Raw genomic sequence first — 25000 nt, 5'->3', positions numbered from 1 at the left:
ACCTTATGCCAGGGGTCAGCAAACTCCTTCCATAATAGGACAGAGCGTACATTTTTAGGCTTTGTGGGCCATAGAGTTTTTGTTGCAACCAGTTAAATCCTGTTGAAGCACAAAAACAGCCACAGATAATATGTAAATAAATGGGAGGGGCTGTGGTCCAATAGAACTTACATTACAAAAACAGGTGGTACAGCTGGATTTGGCTCTGAGGGCAATAGTTTGTCAAACCCTGTTCTAGAATATAAGCCTCTTTGTGTCACTAGTGCTTTGGACAGTGTTTGGTATGTAACACATACTCTGCAAACATTTATAGATGAATCATATTATTTAATAATCCAAAAGCAAAATGTTTGAGCTACCTTGAATATTATCTGAGACTTGCACTTCTTACTTAGAATTTATAGGTTGGTATTCTTACATAAAAAATTTATTTATAAAGTTTTAATTAAAATTATTTATATTATGAATCATGGTCATGTCACTTACTGAACTTGGCTCACCCAAGATTAGTATTAATTTCCTGGCACCTTGGGGCCATTCACATATACAGATAATCTGCTGACACAGTATAAGGAGTAGAGCTGAAAGGCAGAGTTAATACTTTGGCAAGTGAAAGCCAAAGGCAAGTGGAAAGAACCCTGCAGAGGACACTGAAGTGCAGGAGAGAGAATGGAAGAGAAGCCAGACCTGTTCGTACCAAGTGATGAAGATCTGAGAGATTTCTCTGCATTATAATAATAAATCTCCTCTTTATTAGAGTTTCTTTGAAAGGGCATCTGTTCTTTGCAACTAAATGATTCCTGACTAGAAAATGGAATATGAAACATTTTGGAGAGGAGTTAACTTGAACTGAATCTTTGAAAAAAAAAAGAGTAGACAGAGCTTCCATTTTAGATGGAGTAATAGGGAACAGATTTACCCTGCTGCCTGAAATAACTTAAAAAAAAAACAACAACCTACCAAACCCAGAAATATATGAAACAACGATTTCCAGACACTGGACAATGGCTAGGCCATCACCCAATAATCCTTACAAGAAAGGAAACAAAATCAGTGTCCCTTCAATGGCTCTCTGCTTAGTTTCCAGAGAGCAGAGGGAGAAGGAACCCAGGAAGAACCCAGCAATCTCCCTGAGGTGAGAAAACTGGGAGGTCAAACTTGCTAGAATTTGCCTAGCACAGTACCACAAGGGAGAGAGCTGCAGAGAGAGAGAGAGAAATATGCAGAGGATTCCCTTCTCAAGTCTGAGTAATATCAGCACATGCTTTTGGAAAATCTACCTGAAAACGGAAAAGATCAATTAGAAGGATCAGAGGGAACAATCTTAAGGGCTCAGACAGAGGTGGGAATAATTTGTGTTTCATTCAAAAAAGAAAAAACCTCACACTTCACAGGACATCAGGTAGAATAGCCTTAGCAATAGCACAATATTAGCTCTAGATAAAGTTTGCTCTGGTCCCACCAATCCAAGCATAAAAATAATATTAAAAGTGCTAAACTATTTCCAAAAGTAAGCATTAAAGTGTCAAATCATTCCCAGAATAAAACTCCAGAGTATTCCTAGAAACAATGGAAACAGAATGGATTTGAAAGTCCTTAATCTACATGTAAGGGTTTAAATCATCTGTTTAAATTACATACAAAGAAATAATTCCTCTTCTTCAATAAATACTTACCAAAGCCCTACAATGTATGAAAGAATAATTACTGAAAAAAAAAAAAAAACATGTTAAGATTAAAGAACATCTCCTGGCAGAGTAACTCGGTTGGAGCAGCAGCACCCTGTACACCAAAAGGTCGCAGGTTCGATTTCTCAGATGGGGCAGGTACGGGAGGTGACCCATCTATGCCTCTCTCTCACATAGACATTTCTCTCTCTCGCTCCCTCCTCTCTCTCTAAAATGAATAAACATGTCAAGTGAAGATTAAAAAAAAAGGTAAAAGAACACTATGCAATTTCAACTTTTTGTGTATGTGTATACATGCAAGTACACAATCAAGGTTCCAATGGTATTTAACTAATTTAGAATCTTCCTTTGTATATCAAAGGAAAAATAACTGCAAGAGTAGAACCAGAATACAGTCACAGTTGTCAACAGAAGCTTGACCCTCTATTTTTGGGTGCATACTGGGGCTGTAGTGAGAATTTAACCAAGAAACTACCCATTATCAAGTTTACTTAAATTTTTATAATGAATCTGTACATACTGGGTTATCTGCCAAAAAAGCAAATGCTTCATGCCTTTGGCTCGTCCTTTTATATAACTATTCTCTAGTATCAACTTGGAGATATCCCCATTTCAAAATCTGCCAGCTACTGAAACATGGGTGAAACAAAACTTCTTTTGTGTGATTAAGTATACTGTACCAGACAAGGTATCTTACTAAGTAAAGCAGAGATCACACAAAAGTGCTTATAATAAATCAGTTCCCCCAAACAACTTTTTAAAAGACACTAATACCCATTCCACAATAATAAGCTTCAGATTTAAAATCTAAGAATTTCTTAGGATTAAACTTTTAGATGCTTGAATGAGACACACCCAAATATTCTTTATTTTGTAAATCTGACACACCTCAAAAAAATTAGAAGCATTATCTTGTTTTCCTTTTGAGATAACATTATCTTTTACTCACCTACATGTAATTTAAGAAAAAAAAAAGAACTAGCTAAATCTTTTATCACTTTTGGTAATTCAAGGAATCTGTACCTACTCAAAATTTTCCCATACTTTGATATTTTCAAATTCTAAGTTTGTTGCATTTATTCTGATTGGTTTATTAGTTTTTTATGGTCTTACGTTTCCCATATGTAGAAAAACCTCTCCTTTAAAAGGCATCCCATTTACACTTCTAAACCACTTTCTCAATTAGTAGACTACAAAAACAAAGCATGTTGATTTCTTATTTGTATTGTACACTTCATGTCTATTTAATTCTACATAGTCCTAAGAGAGTAAAATAAACATATCTGGGTTTAGCTATTTGATAACAATAACATTATTTTTATTCCAAATTAAATATTTATGATTATAATAACAAGCATAATTCAGAATGAAAATCTAATGACTTTCCAGTGATTAACATATAAAAAAATAAAAAACCACAGCCCTGGCTGGTGTAGCTCAGTGGATTGAGCATGGGCCTGCGAACCAAAAAATCGCAGTTTGATTCCCCATCAGGGCACATGCCTGGGTTGCAGGCCAGTTCCCAGCAGGGGCCAGTTCCCAGCAGGGGATGCACCAGAAGCAACCACACATTGATATTTCTCTCCTTCCCTTCCCTTAAAGATAAATAAATAAAAATTTAAAAAAAACAATGACATAGAAAACTGAAAAACATCTTACTTAGTTCGTAAGTCATTAGAATTATTACTTTATATTCTATCTTTACAAAAGACACAATTCTGGGCCCCATCTTGTGGTTCCAAGATCAAATTAACCTATTTTCAGTTGGAACAAAAATTATTATTAATTTATGTTTTACTAATAATCTGAAAGGCCTCTATGTGTCAAAAATCTATGCTTCTGTATTAAAGATTTACTTTTTAAAATATCAGTATTTCAGTAATAGCAATAGCGATTATCACTAAGGAAATCTCCATAAAAGATAAATCTCATCATACCAGGGGAAAAAAAAGTAGAATGAAAAGAAAAAACCCACAAGAAATCATATAGGAGCTATGAGACAGTATCTTATGGTCTAATGTTCATATACTTGAAATTACAGAAAGAGAAGAAAGAAAACAGGTCAAAAGAAATACATGAAGAAATAATGGCTGAGAATTTTACACATTAAATAAAAGGTACCAAACCAAAGAACCAAGATGTCTAAAGACCATCAAACAAAAGAAAACAGACACATATCCACAAAGGTACACCACGTCCAAAGACAGAGAAAAATCCTAGTGATGGCCAGGAAAACAAGCCACTTTACATGCAGAAATCAAAGCGAAGAATAACAGCAAAATTATGCAACCCACACAATAGAAAGACATCTTTTAAGTGCTGAAAAAGAAAAAGGCAATCCATGATTCTATACTCAGCAAAAATATTTCACAAAAATAAAGGAAAAATAAAGTCCTTAAGCAAAACAAATTATGAGATAATTCACTACCACCAGACTTGCTGTGCAATAAATGTTAAAGGAAGTTCTTCAGACAGATGGAATATGACATCAGACAAAAGATTTTATTCATACAAAAAAATCAACATTAAAAAACGACACAAATGAAAGTAAATATATAACTTTATTATTTATTTATAATTACTCTAAAAAATAACTGTTGAAAGCAAAAACAGTAGCAATTTGGTTGTTGATGGCACACAAAAGTAATATGAATGACAACAAAAGCACAAGAAATAAGCAGGAAGAACTGGGAATAAACAGTCATAACAATGTATTTGCAGCTACATGCTGTTATATGATGAAAGATTGTAATTAGTTACAAACACATATTATAAACCCTAGGGCTATCACTAAAATAATTTCAAAAGAAGGTATAAATAAGTAAGCAAATAGTGCAGACAAATGTAATAATAATAAAAAAAATACCCAAGTAATCAAAAAAAGGATAAAAAAGAACAGAATAATAAAAAACAGCTAACACAGTGATAGATTTTAGTCCATTCATATCACTAATTACATTAAATATAAACAAGCTAAACACACCAATTACAAGAGATTGTCACACGAGATAAACAAATAAGCCCAACTATATTATTCTGTCTATAGCAAACACATTTTAAATGTAAGAACATAAATGTGCTGAAAGTAAAGTATGAAAAGATATGTTGGGAGAGAATTCCCCATGGGTCTCTGTTGAGGTGGCTGCCTTTGAACTGACTTCTCAGTATCTGGCTTGCAATCATCCCTCCAGTTCCTCCTTACTAACAGGTAATAAGTGGAGATCCAGAAATCTCATGTCTTGCTAGCATCTATTAAATTTTTGGCAAGTTAACTTGTTAGCTTGTAAAAAGGTAAAAATCTCACACCCTTCATAATTCTTGACATGATATACCATGTAAATACTAATCAAAAGAAAGCTGGAGTGGCTATATTAAGAATGCACAAAGATGACTTCAGAACAAGGAATATTACTAGGGATAGAGAGGCCATTTCATCAAGAAGACATAATAATTCTAAACACACACAGACTTAACAAAACTTCAAAATACATGAAGCAAAAAATAACAGAACTGAAAGACAGCTAGACAAATTCACAAGTTGGAAACTTCAACACTCCTCTCTCAATATTTGATCAAAACAAGCAGATGATAAACACATGGAAAAATTCAACCTTACTAGTGAAATTATACAAACTCACAATGAGATACCATTTATACCTACAAGAGTTAATTTAAGTCTGACAATTCTAAATGCTGATATGAAATTATCAGAAGTCCTTGTACACTGCTGATGGCAGTATAGCTTAGTAGAATCACTTTGGAAAACAAGTTGGCATTACCTAATAAAGTAGAGATGTGCACACCCTAATTAGCAATTCTGCTTATAGTATAACCATGATAAGCTTGCATACACATGCAGTAGCAGACATATACAACGGTTTTCATAACAGCATTGCTTGTAATTGGGGATTAAAAAAACAAGAACACAAATATCCATAATAGCAGAATGAATAAATAAAACTGTAGCACAGTCATATAATATAATACTACATAGCAGTGAAAATGAATGAATTACAGCTAACTATTTCAACAAAGATGACTCCCAAAAACATACTATTGGGAGAAAAAAGATTCACAGCAGAAAAAAAACACATAACAGCTTTGAAAAAAAGAAAGAAAAAACCTAAATATACTGTTTAGGGATATATATACAAATATGCTATGTGTACATACATACACACACACACACACACACACACACATATATACACACACACATATGAAGAAAACCAAGTAAATCAGTAACCAATATTATGAACCAAAATCAGACAGGAGAGGAAAAGGCAATCAGGGACTTCAAAGACATTTTGTAATATTCTATTTCTTATCCTGGGTAGTAGACAGATGTTTTTTATATTATTCCTTAATCTATACATATTCTAGATATTCTCATATGTATTTATAATTTAAAATTCTTATGAAAAGTAAAAAATATGGAGTCACTCAACAAATACTAAAAACAAAAAAATACAAAATAAAATGATGAAATACAGGTACAACAGTCCTTGTTAGGCTCAACTAGACATTGAGACCCACATGACTCAAAGAGGCCACACTAGATATTAGTTATACCTAGCAGCATATAAAACATGAAACATGCCAGCAAGGCAGTATCAGGTGGTTACTCTTCAGCAGGAGTCCTCACAGCAAATCAGGGCCTATCTCCTCTGGCACCCCTGAGTGGCAGGTCAAGAGTAACAGAATGCCATCACAAGAATTGGTATAGTAGCTATCCTACCCTAGAAGTACCAAATAGCAACCAGTGTATCCAGTCCCACAGACACAACTTCCTGAACCTTACAACAGGACTTCCTCAATTATAAGAGTTACCACACTCAAGGAAGTCCAAACCTGTAATATCCTGCCAGTATTTACAGTTCATTCAGTCCTCACAATCCATATGTAATTTACTAATCACGAGTCATTAGTAAAATCACTACTCATTTTTACCAAATCCAATGGTGCTAGGTTACACAATTGACATTCTGTCTTTACCAGGTTTCCAAGTGAATAAAGCTAGGAAGGCCAAAATTTACCAAAGAAAAGAAAAGCTATCATTAACTATACTCGAAACGAACAGAGAGATTCAATTTAGAATGGTACTAAGCTATACATGTATTAATATAGTTTACCTAATCTAAAATGCTAGTGAGTATAAAACACCATTAATTTTTGTACTAAGAAAAATATGCTGCTAGATTGTAAGATACATTCCAATTACTAAGATATAAAAATGGGAGGGAAATGCACTTCTCAGAATCAATGAAATACACAGCCTTAACTGGGAAAAACTGTGTGCTCCAAAATAAACCAGATGCTTACTAAAGATTTTCTTAGATGTCCACAGTTATATTCTCTCACTCAATACCTCTCTTTCTTCTAAAAACACAACTTCCAGTTTCACCCTGGATGTTAAATTAGTTTCCACTATGGATGAAATCACCGAAAGTTCTAAGGACCTTTATAACCTGGAGACTTTCATGTAATGCTCTGGGAAAAAACACATACACCACACTGTCTCAGGTTATCCAGGAATAAGCTCTCTTCTAAAAAACAGAGAGACTCTCAACAGTTAGTGTGAACAGGGAAAAGAGACTGTGCAGTGAGAATGGAGGAAAACTCTTAAACTTCAATCAAATAGAGGTACACTAGATGAATGTTTTCATCTAAGTGGGTTGTGCACAGTTACTAGCTTTGTATATCTTGGAGGGCAGTTCTATCAGTTTATGAGTACAAAATGAAGATAATTAAGTGGACTTCCCATACTTTGCCTACTGGCAAAACACAAGAACTGGATAAATAGCCTCTTGTTCATAGACAGTTAAGCCTGCGACCTACACAAACATTTAACAGCATAAACAAAACATCTTGTTAAAATGCCAAAGAAAATAATCTGTAGTAATATATATTGGGAAATGGAAGAAATGCAGAAAGTATCTGCTGTGTGTTCTCAACAAGATGAGAAAAAAGTTTCTGTGAAACATCTTTCATAAGTATGGCGATCAGCTAGAGAGACCAGGAAAGAATAAAAACACAATAGAAATTTGCAAGACATATATGGAACTCAAAGAGATAAGAAAGAGAATATAAACAAACCAAAACCCATACTAGAGATCAGGAAAAATGAGAATCAATATTACAAAAAATATATGAGTAGTATAGAATATGAAAACAAAAATGTTCACCAAGAATACAAAAGGACAAAGTTAAAAATCAGAGGGAAAACAGGTTTAAAAAAGAACTGTCTCTTTTTTGATTGCTTTGGAGGATAGGATGTTTCAGAATGAAGCTGACCATCTCTTACCCAGCCACTGGCTGCCAGAAGCTCATTGAACTGGACAATGAATGCAAACCCTTTACCTGTTATGAGAAGCATATGGCCAAAGAAGTTGCTGCCGACACTCTGGGTGGAGAATGGAAGGGTTATGTGGTTTGCATGAGTGGTGGGAATGACAAACTAGGTTTGAAGCAGAGTGTCTTGACCCAAGGTTAAGTTCGCCTACTGAGTAATGGCCATTCCTGTTACAGACCAGGGAGGACTGGAGAAACAAAGTGCAAATCTCTTCAGGGTTGTACTGGGGATGCCAGTCTCAGTGTTCTCAACTTGGTCATTGTAAAAAAAAAGGGGGGGGGGGTTTGAGGGAGATATTCCTGGTTTCACTGATATACCTATCATGGCTCCATCAGGGCCCAAAAGAGATAGCAGAATCTGCAAACTTTTCAATCCCTCTCAAGATAATGTCTGTCAGTATGTTGTGGAAAAGCCCCTAAAGAATAATTACCCCAAGGTAATAAAACTTGGACCAAAACAACCAAGATTCAGCATCTTGTTACTCCATGGGTCCTGCAACACAGACTGGGTTGGTGTATTGCTCTGAAACAATGCGCTAAAAGAAATAAGGAAGAGGTCTTGGAATATGCTAAACTGTTGGCTAAAAGAATGAAAGGGCAAAGAAAATCACCAGGAACAGACTGCCAAGTGACATAGGTTGTCCTATCTGACAGCTTCTACATGGAAGTCTGAGTTAAGTCAAAAATGAGATTTTCTAAAAGTAACAAATAAGATCAGGCATCAAATCTCAAAAAAAAAAAAAAGAGAGATCTAATTCACAAGTACAGATTTTTTTCAAAAAGCATAACAAATTGAATAGAAGCAATAATCAAAGAAGAACAATGCCCAAATAAAAAACACCAGCATCTCTATATGAAAAGGACTTTTCTGTTTCAGTCAATGTTAACAGATACCAGAATAATGTTTAGAGAATTTTAAATAAAAAAGCCTGGAATACAAGAATATTCTATATTGAACCAAATTGTCATTAACAGAGCATGCAACAAGAAGTCATTTTCAGATATTCAGGGGTTCAGAAAGTAATCCACATGTGCATCCTCTGAAAACAAATGTGGCAACCAAAAAAATAAATCAAAATTGGAACTCAAGAGTGGTTATAGATACTGCTGTATAAATAGATTAGTGGTTATGCTCCATAACAAATTAATAGGTAAAGTTGAGTCCAAATTGTTATATTGAAATTTAATAAATAAACTAAAAAGTTTTTGAAAGAAAAGATATACAGTTTAAAACATTCAATATTTATAAATTAGTCTTAAAGATTAACCTGGGGAGCTGAGGGAAGAAGCTAAAGTAAGCTAAATTCCTTGCATTACACATAAAACAATACTTTTTCTTGAGTTTTATAATTATTCATTATACATTTCTGTATATATGCTTTTTAAATGATTTATATATCTATCCTTTTTTCTTAAAAGACTTTATTTTATTTTTTAGAGGGGAAAAGAGGACAAAAGGGAGAGAAACACTGATGAGCAAGGGAAACATCGACAGGCTGCCTCTTGTACTCCCCCTAATTGGAGACCTAGCCTGCAACCCAGGCATGTGCCCTGACTGGGAATTGAACTTGCAGCCTTTTGGTTCGCAGGCCAGTACTCAATCCACTGAGTCACACCAGCCAGTACTGTATTTATCCTTTTTTTAAAAATGAAAATACAACACACAAACCATAGTCTATGTCGCAAAGGCTCCCTAAAACAAAGGAAAGAGTAAAGTAAAACTAAAAGAACTAAAAATAGTGACAACTAATGATATATCATGTAAACAGTCAAGCTAAAAAGAAACATGAATGATTTTGACATAGGGTACGAAGTAGGACTCAAGAAGAAAAGAATTAAAGGGTCTCCGGTTTGATAAAAAAGATATCTACAGTGCTACTCAAATGCAGTTTGAGAACTGCTCTGTGACCTAGTGGTTTTTTATAGGTCTGCAACAGGACAACTACAAAACTGGAAAGTAATTTGGATTTCTCACAGCAATCTGACAGGAGAATTCTGTACCTGTGTATATAATAAAAAGCTTGTATTTTGCATGTTGGCTTTTCTTTCTCATTTCATTTTTTTAGTAATTACTTTTAATGTTGATTCTTAACCACAGTTTGAAAAGCACTACTTAAAGATATGAGTTATGAAGATTTATATGCCAAATAACACATCAAATATATAAGTTAAATCAATTAGACATGCAAAGCAAAAATAAAGAAAATGAAAGTGGAAAGAATCTCATTCCATGAGAGATAATTTTTTTTAAAAGTATACAGAAGCCCTGGCTGGTGTAGCTCAGTGGGTTGAGCATGGGTCTGCGAACCAAAAGATCTCGGTTCGATTCCCTGTCAGGGCTCATGCCTGGGCTGCAGGCCAGTTCCCAGCAGGGGATGCACCAGCAGCAACCATACATTGATACTTCTCTCCTTCCCTTCCCTTCCCTTCTAAAGATAAATAAATAAAAATTTTAAAAAAGAAACTAAAAAAAAAAAAAAACGATACCCTTAAAAAAAGAAACGTATACAGAAGATGAAAATTATAATGTCATATTTTGTTTATGAAGTCATTTATTTTAAGATGCCCCATCAATTTAATATCAGCTTTTCAGGAGGGAAAATTATTGTATTAAATGTACACACTCTGTGAAATGTGTGTACATTTCACAGTGTGTGTACATTTCACAGTGTGTACAGCCTCAGAAATGTTAAAAAATATTTTAAAGGATTAATCAAGGAAATATATCAATAATTTGATATCAAGTAAACAGGAAACTTCTTTTTAATGGTCAAACAATGATGATATAACAGACCCTAAAGAACACCTCAATAATTTTGAAAAATGAGAAACTACGTAAAGTATGGCAAAAAAACTGGCTTTCAACCATTCCTTACTATATAAATCATGTAAAGATTCCTGTTTATTTTGCTTTTTTGATGCTGCTTGGTAAAATTACATATGAAAGGGTCTGCCAACTTTAAAGACTTTTGAAAAACAAATGAAATGACTCAAAACATTCTAATCCGTCCAGCCTCCCAGTTTTCCGATCTTTTATATAGAAGTCAAAGGAAGAACTCAAAAGTATCTCATAATGTCAGACGTGCACACGTCACGTATGCCTCTGCTACCCTCTCCTCCTAGCTCCCTACGGTCTTATTTAAAAGGAAGGACAGTGTTTAGATGGCAGTTGTTACTGCTTTCTCGAAAACCTCACAGTCTGTTTCTCTTTCTTCTGTGAGGCCCACTGGATATAAAGGCGAGCCTAATCTACCCACCCTAACACAGCTACACTGTAAAAGGCTGAATTAATAGGTAAAGGATTATATATAAATTAGAGCACTGTTTGAACTACTACCACTCTATGTGTTGTAAAACTCAAAGCAGCATTATTAACAATTTATTCTATGTGACAAAATATTTTCCACCTATGCTATATAGTCTAATCAGCTAAAAAAAAAAACTCTCCAAAGGATGATACTACTTCTTGGACTGTTTGTCAAAAGGAGTGGTCTCATAATAAAACCAAACCTAGAAGAGAAAAAGGTAAATCAAAGATAGGATCCTTCTGAAATTGTTCATTTTAAGTCATAGAGTTTTGAAAGGCTAGGTCTCTAAATAACATGGGATAATGGCAGGATCTGTTTCTTCTATTTCCATGTCTAATATTTAAATCTAACTTCAGCCAATGATCTAAAAGCCTCATTTATGATATAAAAGCTCTTTATAAAATAAAGTTATTTAAATAAAAGGTATTTACCATAAGAATAAACAAAATGGGAAAAATATTTGTAACCCGATTTTTCAAAGCAAAAGACTAACTGGCAACAGGAACATGGGTGAAAGACAAGTTGTACACTGAAAGGGAAATACAAATGGCTTTCAAGAACATGGAAAGACACCCACTCTCATTCATAATTAAAGAAAAGCACAGTAAAACTACACCGAGACCCATGTTTTTACCTATTAAATTGGCAAAGGTCAAAATATTTGAGAACTTAATCTTGGTGAAGACACAAAAAAAGTCTCATATTACTGGTGGGAGTATAATACAAGATCAAAAAACTATCTTGTGTTATAGTTTTTACTCGATGAAGTCCTTGTAAGACATTTTAAAAATGCTGCACACAAGAGATACTGACCACATGCTGTTGGTCATTTAAAAATGTTATTAACTGTCTGCTTTTATAGAATTGTTTATACAATAAAGCAGATAGGCAGGCAAATTTAAGACACTTGGATAATGAACACAGCAGTCCTATTCCATCTGCTGCTCACCTGGTGATAACTTATTGTGCACTTCCTGGGTGCTCAGTAGATACTTTTTGAGTGAACATGACTAGAAATGATGCTAAGGGATGAGAATGAAATAAAACAAGAAAAACAAGTCAACTAAATTATCTGAATTGTTAAATAAATTGCTTACAGGCATGGTCACATTGGCAAATGTTTCCTGAAAAATGAGCCAGCCAGTAACAGTGGTATAGTAGATTGTTGCAGTTAACAACCCCCTAATGTGTCATGCACTAGAAGGAAACCTCTCCTACACTGACTCCAGGCTTGGCAATGTCATTTGCTTCGGCCCATGGCACAAGTGAAAATACATGGGGCTTGCTTTCCCTTGCTGCTCCTGTAAACCCTAGTCCTGTCTCCAGATGAAGGAGAACCTGGACACATGGCCCTCCAGTGCCCCCAAGCCCACATCTCAGCACCAATATTCACACCTATGAATAGGGCCATCCTAGATCAATTAGCTTCTGACTGACCTATCAGCTAATTGCAGACACATAAGCCAGCCCAGCCAGAAGCAGGAACAGATCTTAACTGAAAGCCCAGAATCATGAGCTAAAAAATGGGTACTCTCTTACACCACTAAGTTTGGGGGAGGTTTGTTATTGAAAAAACCGAAAGAAGTTGACTGGTGGTCAAGGAAAATTTTTGCTTTACCTGCTTCAGTTTTTTAAAATTTCACAATGAAAATATATTCATTTACTACCTGTCTAATTAAACTAAACTTATAAAGATATTTTATATCAAATTGATATTAAAGTCCTACTATCACCTTACAATGACACACAGATAAAACAACATAATTCAGTCCAAATGGGAATATGAATTTAGGGGATACATTAACAATGCTCAGAAAAAAATGGGTCACTACTGAATACCAGGGTATATTACCACACAAAAAAGTAGTAAGAATATATTCATGGTAATTACCATATCTCAATAATGGCTACTATCAAATTCTGGAAGTATTAGGAGACATACATCTCATATTTTGCTTCTCCACTTCTTCTGTTTAGGCAGGTAACCATTTATTGTAATACATGTTCTCTTAATTTAATCCTCACATGCTATGAAATGAACATATAAAGGGGTTCAACTTCAGACAAAACTTGACCTATGCATGCCTCATTTCCTCAACTGTAAAATGGGGATAACAGTAGCTATTTTAGTTGATGTGAAAATTAAATCACTTAACACAGGGCACACAGGAAGGGCTCAAATGGCTTATCACCTCTCTTAGTTAAATGATGTAAAATTAAGATCTTTTGATTAACTTAACCTGGTTTCTAGTTTAAAATCACTAAACATCATCAACCAGGAAGTGATCATCAAAATTAATTTGAAGATCTTTCTAATGACCTCATGGAAAAATGAAAAGACAATGTTACTAAAAAACAAAGTAAAACCTGGAAATATATGTAGAAAAAATATGGTAAAGAGAATTCAAACTCTAGGCACTAATGAATATTCTTGGGCCATATCCCACAATCCTAAGGAGGTCTAAAAACCAAAGGCTTCAATTTTTGCGCGTGTTACCAATTCACAAAAGGCAAAACAAGAAGAGAGCAATAAATCCTATTGGTCACTTTTACTGTGACCTCCAGGACCCACACTGTCAACATGTTCATCATCATGTAAGAAAAGGCATTACTGATAGCTTTGATAAATAAGGCTCTTTCACAAGAGATTACACTTAACCTAATCTGCAGCACTTGGAAACTACAGTTACTCCTTGATGTAACTGTAGCCATTTAACAGTGTTAAATGGCTTAACACTGCCCTTTTTCAAGGCAAGATCAGCCTGGATACTTCTCTGTGTGGTTGTGTGTATCTCAACAGTTAAAAAAAAAAATCAGGCCTGGGTGAGGTACTTATAGAAAACCATCGATTTTTTAAGTGTTTTAAACAAGTAATTATCTAGCCTGTAGATGTGTGAGTCGGTGATGAACTGTAAAAAGCCTTATGCCACAATGTGCAGGTATTTTAATTTGTCCTATTGTGAGGAATAAATAAATGCCACAAAATCCCATTTTTCAAGTCAAACATTTGTTTAAGTGTGGTGAATATTTTTTCTTTTAAAAAAATTTTATTGAATTTTTGGAGGTGACATTGGTTAGTAAAATTTTATAGGTTTAAAGTGTACAATTCTATAATACCTCATCTGCATATTGTACTGTGTTCAAGTCAAACTTTAATAGAGTGCTTACTATATACAGAAGTAACGTGGCCATTCTGGCATTAGAAGGGTAAAGTAACACGTTACTATATATATATATATCAGACATTTGCTGGTAATTGTACATAATCATAATAATCCGAAGAGGTAGAAATTATTAACTCATTTTACAGAGGAGGAAATTAAGGTTCACAGAAGTAAAGTCACTTTCTCTGTCTCAGCAGTTGACAACAGGGTGGAGAGCACTGGGGGAGTGCAGGGAGGCACCAGGGGGCCCTGCCATGTGACTTGGTCCTACAGACAAACACAACACGTGGTGTAGTAAAGTCCTTTATCAGAATATGAAAGGGGGCTAGAACTATGGGAAACCAAGCAGATAATCTTTTAGGAATGGGCAAGAAAGTCACAGAAGGCTTTAAAGAGGTTGACATTTGAGTTGTCACTTTAAGGATGAGTAGGATTTATCAATTTCAATGCCAAGGCTCACCCCCACCCCCCTCATCCCCAATATATTAACCAAAATAAATTACTTACTTGAAATTGAGAAAAACAATTTTGAGAGAAATCTTCCTCAGATATATTATTCCATAGTTTTAAAACAAATAATATGATGACAGTTTAATTTTTAGGTTGCTTTTATGTGGCTTGTCTTGGTTTTTATTCTGAAATGAAATTTAGATTAGTCATTTTCTTGTTCTGAGAAACTAGGAGTATGCCAACATGTTTTAACTTCACATTTTTTCACATATCAACATGTACTCTTACTTACAAATCTTTCATTTCACCATTTCAAACAAAACCTAATTTAATATATAAATTATTTTGAAGTGAAAATATATATGCAATATAAGATATTTCTTTTAATTCTTTTTATACTTCCTTGGTAAATGGAAGAAAAATAGAAAACTGTTGTTATATTGTTATATATTACACAAATATCTTTGAGGTAACACGCTTTCTTTTGTTATTTGAATTGTTTATAATTGTTTATAAGTAAATGTTCTCTCAACCCAAAGAAAACTGAAAAACTGCCCCCCTCAAAATTGACCTTAAATTCTTAGTATTTCCCACAACTATCATCTAAAAAGAAACTGGAATTAAACAAAAATAAACCCTAAATTTTCCAATGACGATTATGACCTTTTTCTCAGAATTTACTTTGCTAGACATATATCCAATCTCTGCTGCAGAAAACAGTTCCAGTTTGTGAGTACTAATTAAGCAACAAAATATTTTTCATTAAAAAATGAAACATTTAAAAATTTACAGAGAACTAGAAGCAATACAGAAGATCATCTGTAAAACTTAAAAGGACTGACCCCCCAAAACCAAACAAAATACCACTCCACACCAAAAGATTAAATAGACTGTTGCAAGATTTTACTTCACTTACAATTCATTTTTGTCTCATACATGCATTTTAACATTTGGACGGTGGAGGGTTTTTTTTTTTTTTGGATTGCCTAAGACACATAGCCTTGTCTTATTTGAATCTTACCTAGAAACTATAAATCAACACAATTTTACCCAAAGTTTACTGTACCTTAACTCCCATTATTTCCTCTCCTATTAGTATCACTGTGGTGGTACTCAAATGGCTGTCAGGTGCCAAAGTGACAAAATAACACACCATATCCCATATTTTAATGTTCCTAAGTATTTCTTTAAAATACCTAGGGCTAATGGCAATATTCTTTGAAGCCTATTTAATCCCAACCAACCTACTTAAACCCAAATCATTTCCCACTCATATTTTAATTGAACAGATTTTAATCCAATCAAAAGCAAAATACAGAAAATTTAATATTAGCACCAGAGGAACTTGAAAGGTCTGCTAGGAATGCCCTTTTTCTTTGGAAAAAAAATTTACATACAATTCTAATGTATCTTTCCTAAATTCCTCTTGCTATAATCTAACCTTTATTATTATGACTTTTTAAAAGTAATAGCTACAATCATCATAACACAAATACTACTATATCCTATTCTACAGATTTTTAAGCACTATTGGACACACAGTAGGCCCTCAAAGATTTCTGAGCTGTGTACATGCAGTTCTTTTAATAGTTCCTCTAAAGTTTTATATGTTCATCTTTCAACTATCAATGCCTTCCTTCAATTATCCCTAAGGTTTTGGGGGGCCAGTGTGAGGCAGTGGAAGCTAAGAGTTAAGATAACTGAGTTTTCAGACCTAAGCCCCACACCAACCAACTATAAAGGAATACTGGACAAATCCCTGAGTTTACCTATTCAGATTTCTGTTTTCTTTACATAAAATGAAAGGATTTGACCAGAACAGTGTTTCCCAACCTATTTCACATTGTAAATAATATTTGTTTAGCACACTGGCCAACAGGAGGACATTTGGAGGCATTGACATAATACTTGATAAAAACCAAAAATACATTATTCTTTATATAATTATGGAAGAAAAAGTTTAAATATGTTTGTAATAATATGAACTATTTTCAAATCTAACCTTTTCCACCTCAGTAACAATGTTTCAGAATAACAACCACGCTTCATTTTTGCAGAACACACATGCACTATTACGCAGTCACCTCGTAGCAAGCTAAATGGCATATCAGACACACATCGGTAGGAGAATCCAAGTACAAGCAAATACAGAGATTCAGGGCAAGAGCTGGCCCCCTCCACACAACATCCCTGTTACCCTGTACTCTCATCATTAGTAGGTTGTACCTTGCACTGGGTGACATACTCCTCAGGCACCCAGAATACAAACTCCGAAAGCAGCTCCCAGGACCCTTCTCCACAAGTAGCTATCTATACACTCTGTGGCTGGCTGAAGTAAATTCCAAAAAGTAAAGCACCTCCTTCAACACATTCAAAATATTAAAAGGAAAAGTAACTGCTAGTTGCTCATCATTTTATCTGCCTATGCTTATAAGAACTTCACAGCCTTCCTTCAGATCCCACTCCACTAGAGCTACTCTCCAGTAAGCCACGTAACACCAACTGGAAGCTCTGAATTTTAGAAGTCCTCTAGCAAAACCTAAAATTAAACAGTATTGCAGTAATCATTTGACAAGTGTTTACAATACATGGGGTCTTTTATTTTTCTTCTTCCTTATCACCTCTGACAAGCACAATGTAACTTAACAAATTAACTTTGAATAGTTATTACATGCACATGAAAAAATTATTCTAATATTTTTTACAGTATAAACAGTTTAGTCTCCCACGTTTGTCCTCTAGGCCACCAGTTCCTCTCACTATTACCAAACTCTCACATACCCTTCCAGAAATGTATTATTTATCTATATAATATATATTGATATTTACATTAAGTACATATTTTATGTATGTTGTAAAATCACACAAATGGCAAGGATACTATACATGGAGTCTTACATCTTGCTTTTTTCTTAGTGTATCTTAGGCATGGCATCGTAACAGTACACAGTGTTTCCTTAGTATTTTCACTAAACAAGGCCTAATATTCCACTGAATAGACATACCATCATTTACTTACCCACTCCCCTACGGATTAATGTTGAAGTTGTTCTCAATCTTTTGCAATGACAAATGATGCTGCCACAACTATTCTTACATGTTCACTTGTCACATATATAAGATGAAATTCTTGAATAAAATTACTAGTTCAAAATCTATGTGCATTTTTAATTTTGAAAATGACTTCAAAATTGCTTTCCACAGAAAATGAACAGCACATATTCCCACCAGCAATGTATGAGAATGACCCTTTCCTCCCCCTAAGTTATACTTGTAACTGATCTTTCCTAATTTGATAGGTAATGAGAGGCATGTCATAGCTTTTATTTATATTTTCATTATAAATAAAACTGCATGTCTTTCCATATGAATTCTCTTTGCTCATTTTTTAACTGGGTTATTTTCTAGGAATTCTTTGTATATTAAGAGGAAATCAGTCCTTTGTGAAAAGTGTATGAGTAATATTTAATAGTCTGTTTCTCTTTTCACTGTATGATTTTTTCCCTCTATACAGAATTTTACTTTTATGTTGTAAAATCCAGCCATATGGCTTTGGTTCTATTTCATACTTTGAAAGGTCTTCACACTATTCCCAGATTACAATAAAAAAATTACCCTACATTTTTTGCTTATTTGTTTTCATATTTAAATCTTTTGACTCATCTGGAAGCCAACTTTTTATTTTTCCAGGTGACTAACTAGTTATCTTAACACTATCTATTAAGCAAGTTCTTTTTATCTAAGTCTTTATATATATTTCTGGTCTCTGTTCTGGTTCATTGATGTCATGTGCCAAAACCACACTACTTTTCAAAACATTTAAAAAATCAGTTTACATATAAATGAGTATAATAAAGCCAGAAATTACTGGCTTGCTTTAGTGTAAAATAATTTTTGCAGTTCCTATATTGAATTTATACAATAGTTCAACACTATTATCGTGCAATTATGTATTTTGGTTGCTACTTATTTTGGTGCTCAATATGAACCTTAGGTCTTTTCTACTATTTTTATGCACCATATCTAAAAAGCCAGTTTTTCTAATTTTGTACATGGTCAATTTTTTAAATCAAATTATAAAATCAATACATGCTCTCTGTAGAAAATCTGGAAAATACAAAACACACTTCCCAGAGGTAAACAACCTTTATATTTTGGTGTATTTTTCTCCGTATTTAATAAATTACTATTTTGTAATTGATTTTTCACATAATACATTGACAGCATTTTCTTGTATTATTTTACATTCTTCTAAAACGTGATTTAATGACAAATCTACTCCACGAATATACCCAATTTGTGTAACCATTTCCCAACTGTTGGGCATTTGGGGTTGTTCTCTGTGATGACTATCATTTGTTGACTAATTTCTGCAACAAATGCTTGTTTCAAGCACTGTAGTAAGCTTTGCCTGTACAACGGTGAGCAAAAATAAACACATAACCAGCATTTAGGGAGGTTACTGGGGAAAAAGACATTAATCTCCAACATATATAAAATTACAACTATAGCAGGTGTTATGAAGGAGGGTTTATGGAGTTTTGAGAGTCTATGATAGGGAAGGCTTCCCTGAGGAAAGCTAAATCAAAGTTTAGGTGAAGGAAAAGGAAAAACATTCTAGGCAGAGGGAACAGCAGGTACAAAGGCCTCACTGTGGGAGGGAGCATGGCAAGAATAAGGGACTGAAATAAGGCCAATGTGGCTGGAACACAAAGAGCAAAGCCAAGAGGAACATGGCCCAAGCCATGACTGGATAGAAAGGTAGGGGCCAGACTATGAAAGACCTTGTAAGAAATGTAGATGTCACCACACAAGACACATAGCTTTGTCCTTATCCTAGATGCAATGAAAAGCTACTGAAGCATATCAAGTGGTAGGGTGATATAATCAGGTTTTTATTTTGAAAAGATCCCTCTCATTACAGTGTAGAAAGTAGACTGGAAGGGAACAGAATGGATTGGGGTAGGCCAAGATTAGGAGGCTGTTGTTGCAAATGCATCCAAAAACACTAGTTTAGACTAGGGTGGCAATGAATAATGAAAAGAAGTAGATGGATTAAAAAGATAATCAAACTTTGCCAAAAGATTTACATTCATAGATTAAAATCCCTAAAACTGGAATTATTGGGTCAAAAAAGAACATTTGAAGGACTCTTAAATGCATTGCCAAGCTGCCCTGCTGAGAGCAATTTTTGCTTCATTTGTGAATTACCTTGTATCTGTTCCTCTATCAGAATTTTAAAATCATTTTTAAATTCCTTTAAAATGACTTAATCCATACTTCCTTCATGAAGCCTTCCCTGACTCCCCTTTTTGCCACCTGAACATGTCACCAAACACGTCATTCTTTGAGCCTGGCTCTTATACACGTTTCTACTATACTCCAAACTATGTTTGACATACGTTGACATCTCTATCATCTCTACCATACTGTAAGCTTCTGCAGGATAAAAGATGTTCATAACGACGGCACCTAAAAAAAAAAAGCTCAATATTACACAGTAGGTTCTCATTAAGTGTTCACTAAATGAATGGAATCACATATTAGCAGATTCTATTGTGTCCACAGATGTAAGAGGGCTCTTGCTTAAACCTTTGATGTGCTGATTGTTATTTCATACCAAATATAATACAGAAAGCTAATAAATTCTGCTACTCAGGACTTTAAATACCTACCAAGTGACTAATATTTTGTGGTAAATCACTAAATATCAGTAGTTCTCCTGAATTTTTCTACGAATTATATCAAATAGGCATCATGTATTCTTAAAATATTTTAAAGTAGCTTAGCAAAGGCTGTGAACAAACAAGACTTTATTAGAGAAATTACTCATGATGCCATATCAGAATTAGAAAACAATTCATGAATTGTTGATAAATGCCATAGTTTTCAAATTTTTAGTCATTTCAAGGGTATTTAATAATCCACAGATTTACGAAAAATAGTGAGGTTACTAAGCAACTACAAAAATCTATAGAACATTTCTGAATTATCAAGCTGTTATGCTGAAATGTTTGATTCATGTTTTACAGCCAGCATCTAGAACATCTAAAATTTTTATTCGCTGAAAAGACTTAGAGTAGATTGGCAGAGTTCCTTACAGTAATCTTAAAGACAAGCAGCTCCCTCTATAGTCTGTTTGGCCTACTTTAATTACTTGCTTTTTGAACATCTCATTCACACTCCTCTATTTACTCCCTACTCTGCCTCTCAGCAGGGAAGCTTTCTGAAAGGGTAATTCTGTTTAACCTGGTGCTCAGAAAACTGAGAGAGCCATCTAAACTCAGCACGGAGTTACATCAAACAACTAAGCAAAGTTGAGATGTGGAAACTGACTGGACATCTTCCCAGGTCCACCTGAGTCAGGTCCTCACAATGAAGCCTGAAAAAACACTGATCTGTACTTAGTTATTTGTAACCTTGCTTCCCCTCCATTAAACAAATTACCAAAATGTTGTTATATTGCTTAATACACTGTTATGTCAAAACGATGTTCAAGACATTTTAAAAATGACCAGAAGACAAGCAAGCAGAAGAGGTTTTTTAAAAATAATAATTCCATCACTCACATGAAAATCTAACTGATTCTCTCAGGAATCAATTACCTTCAGTCAACAAGGATTTAAATCAGTCAGGATTTAACACTCAAATTTGAACGTGCTATTTTTTACACTTTTTCAAATTTCACAACCTTGAGATATAGGACCTTTTAAAACTAAAACAATTTATTTATTAAGTTACTCAAGATATGGCCTCAAAAAAGAGGACAACCTGAGGTCAACTGGACTGTTTTCTGAAGCAGAAAAATATTCTTCATGCAGTAATAGGAAAACTGATTAGTTTTTTTTATTACATAGTAAAAATGTAATAAACCAAACAGGTCCGAATTTATCATGTAAATCTGAAATAACCACTTTTCGGGGAGAAAATTTCTTCTGCTGCCCTTTTCCAGGATCTCATTTGTAAAGCAAATTCAGTTTTAAAACATCTTGTCTCTAAACCAAGACAAAGAATTAATTAAGGACTTCCAAAATTAATTACTATATTTGAAAGACTTAGGTATAGTACTTTATTAATATAGGTTTATTAGGTGTTACAATTTTTCATTAACTTATTTTACTAATTTGTGGATCTATTAATAGTTTGTACTTTCAAACAGTGTCTTCATTAAAAATTCTAGCATTCAGACTTTTACTAAGCCAAACTGACCTCCCTTTTATATTATTTTCAAGTTTTATTTTACTGAGTGGACTAGAATAGTCTTCTTTGGGGAAAATTCAGAAGCAGATAATTGTACAGTTTTATTTATGTTTAATTATTTTACTGGAAGTTTCTGACATGCTAAAAATACTGGCTTGATTTCTGAAAATAGTACTCTCTAAATGCATTCCAGAGACTTCTAATTTTTTTCACCTGTAGAGAAAACAATTTTTTAAATATGTGAAACTGTGAACTGTATTTACAGCAAATTCAATTTGATAATCCTTAAGGAGCTGAAGTTTTTCTCTGTAGCAAGTTTTATATTCTCAATACATATAGAAAAAGTTTTAATTTCATATTCATTTACATTATGTATTTCAAAATATATTTTTTTAAAAACATTTTGGCTTGGGGAGGGGTAATCTATTGTAATATGTGCAGGAGGGAATAAATATTTATTATAAATTAATTTACATGTATATTTTTAAATATTGAGAAACATGCAAAACAGCATATTCTTTATTTTTAAAGAATACTTTTTTCATGCAACAGAATTATTGGTAGCTCACAGTGAAATACATTTATTTCCACAAACAAAACTTTCCTATAAAACAAAGCCTGAAAATCACTCGGGGATACATATTTAATAACTTGCAGGGAGAAATAAAAACTATGTGTAGAAAAGTATTCCAATCTTACAAACTGTAATACACAAAAATGCCACAGTATATCCTATAAATTGGAAACCTGGCTGAACAGAACTATATCAACATCACTCTTATTCCTTCTCTGCACCTGAAGTAAAAACAAACAGTATATTACACTGAAATTACAATTAGACACAAAGACAGCACCACTATATTTAAAAGGGCAGATAAAGTGTCACACCTTGAACGAACTGTTAACAGCACTCAAATTCCCCATTTGACAAGGTCCCTATCATCAAAATCTTTTTCACTATTTTAAACAGAAATACTCTGCCAAATAGCACTACAACATTGACATTTTTAACAAAGAGAATCCACATGAAAAGATAACTGGTTGGAATGAGTGCTTACGTTTGGGAAAGTGGGCTATTATTATGGTAGCCCACCGACACAGTAGTAATAGGATGAACGGTGATTAGCGCAAGGAGCATCAAGTGGGAAATGCTATCATCTAAAGTCCCACAGGACAATACATAGCTAGAAGTAAGATCATCCCTTTCTGGAGGTAGCTCCATTATTTCATGTAGGCAGTTCAAAGCATGTAGAAAAGCAAAACAACGAAAAATACCTTGTAAATTTGGCCCCCAAATTTGGGGGTTTATATTACCATAAACCCCCAAAAGCTTTTGAGAAAGTAAGTAGCTTGTCATCGCTGTATCCCCCACTTCGTTCTTCAAAATAGTTTTTTGGTTTAAATATACGTGTACTTACAACGCAACTCTACAGCCCAGGATAGGGGCATTTAAAATGTTTGCGTCCCTAAGAAATGTACGCTATTAAGTGGGAGGTTTTATGTTGGGCACCGTAAATACGCATTTCGTACTTCCAAGGACGCAAATTTCCCTGAAAGCATTGCACCTGAAGACGCCGCCCTGTCCCCAGACTCCGAGTCTGTAAACTAAAGAGTCACGACCTACACACAGAGCGAGCGGAACTACACGGTCACTTCAATGAGAAAGATTATCTGGCCCCAGGCGCCAGTCTTCCGCCCACTGCATCTCCGGAAGGGGCAGAGGAGAGCGCTGGTGAGAAGAGGCGACGAAGAGCGATCGACACCAGAACTGACACTTTCCCATTCTTAAAACCATTTCTAGAAAGGGGCACTTGGGAGACGCGCGGGGGGGGGGGGGGGGGAGGCGGTCCGTGGTTCCACTAGCGACAGACCTCAGAAGCGGGGACCTGCGACCCGTTCACGCAGGACGTGGCGCGACCACCCAGCCCAGCCTCTGGGGCCAGAGCGGTGATCGCTGGCGCTCACTTCCCCAGCCAGCGACCCGAGAGTGCGGGTCCTGCTCCCGGCCGCCGCACGCAGTGTAAACACTAGGCGCCCGCCGCCTCCCGGCCGGGGGCAGCAACGCTCGCGCGGACACACATTTTTGCGCCTCTTGTCACGCACGGGAGGAAAGACGAGGGCGGAGGGAAGGGAGACGCGGCAGAGCTCCACCGAGAGGGCCGGCAGCGTGCGCGCGTGTGCGCGGCGGGGAGGGCAGCCCCGGCGCCCCGCGCCCGCCCGCGCCCCGCGAGCGCTTACCTGCCGGGGTCGCTCCGAAGACTCGCACTACCGGCACCTTCTTGACAGGGGCTTGGGTGAGGGGGGATTCGCAGATATCCAGCCCCTGCAGCGGGCTGGCCATGTAGTAGTCGGCAGTCACTATCCTCACTGAAAACATGTTCGCCGCCGCCGCCACCGCCTCTTTTTCACTAGTGACCTGGCAGCAGCAGCAGCAGCGGCGGCAGCTCCTTCCGCAACGGCGGCCCCACAGCAGTGGCGGCGCCCCCTCCCTTCCTCGGCTTGTCCCCCTCCCCTTACACACGGACACCGTGAGCGGCGGCGGGCGGGGCGGTGTAGGCACTGTGGTAGCCGCCTTCTCAAGAGCACCCGGTGAAGGGTAACAGAAGACAAGCCCTCGCGCTTTCGTCGGTGCTGCCGCCACTGCCGCCGCCGCCGGGAATCACACGGGCTCCTCCGTCCCAGGCTGCAGCTCTTGTTGCCATGATGATGATGTCACGGACGCAACCACTGGGGGAGGGGAGAAGAAGATTGTGTGTAGCGAAGGGAGGGCTGCGAGTAGTTGGGGGAGGGGACGCGGCGGGAAAGGGAGGGAGCGAGCGGGTTCCCGAGCGGGACACCC

The 25000-nt window shown here is 35.7% G+C and overlaps 1 protein-coding gene across 4 annotated transcripts in view; it reads right to left on the bottom strand.

Annotated features, from left to right (window-relative positions):
* Positions 1-24965, bottom strand: part of REV3L (REV3 like, DNA directed polymerase zeta catalytic subunit) — a 166326-nt gene extending 141361 nt beyond the window's left edge. The window contains exon 1 of one of the 4 annotated variants that reach the window (XM_037159018.2): positions 24400-24965. In XM_037159018.2, coding sequence (XP_037014913.2) covers positions 24400-24538 — 139 coding nt within the window. In that variant the 5' untranslated portion in view covers positions 24539-24965. Of the gene's footprint in view, positions 1-15018; positions 15144-24399 lie in introns of those variants that run through there. The other 3 variants (XM_037159015.2, XM_037159016.2, XM_037159017.2) reach the window with 3 other exon arrangements.
* Between the last annotated feature and the right edge of the window lie 35 nt (positions 24966-25000).

Source organism: Artibeus jamaicensis, unplaced genomic scaffold, assembly GCF_021234435.1.
Source record: "Artibeus jamaicensis isolate MK-2021 breed Jamaican fruit bat unplaced genomic scaffold, CSHL_Jam_final contig_387, whole genome shotgun sequence".
NCBI classification, from domain to species: domain Eukaryota; kingdom Metazoa; phylum Chordata; class Mammalia; order Chiroptera; family Phyllostomidae; genus Artibeus; species Artibeus jamaicensis.
This window is presented reverse-complemented; position numbering and strand designations above follow the sequence as displayed.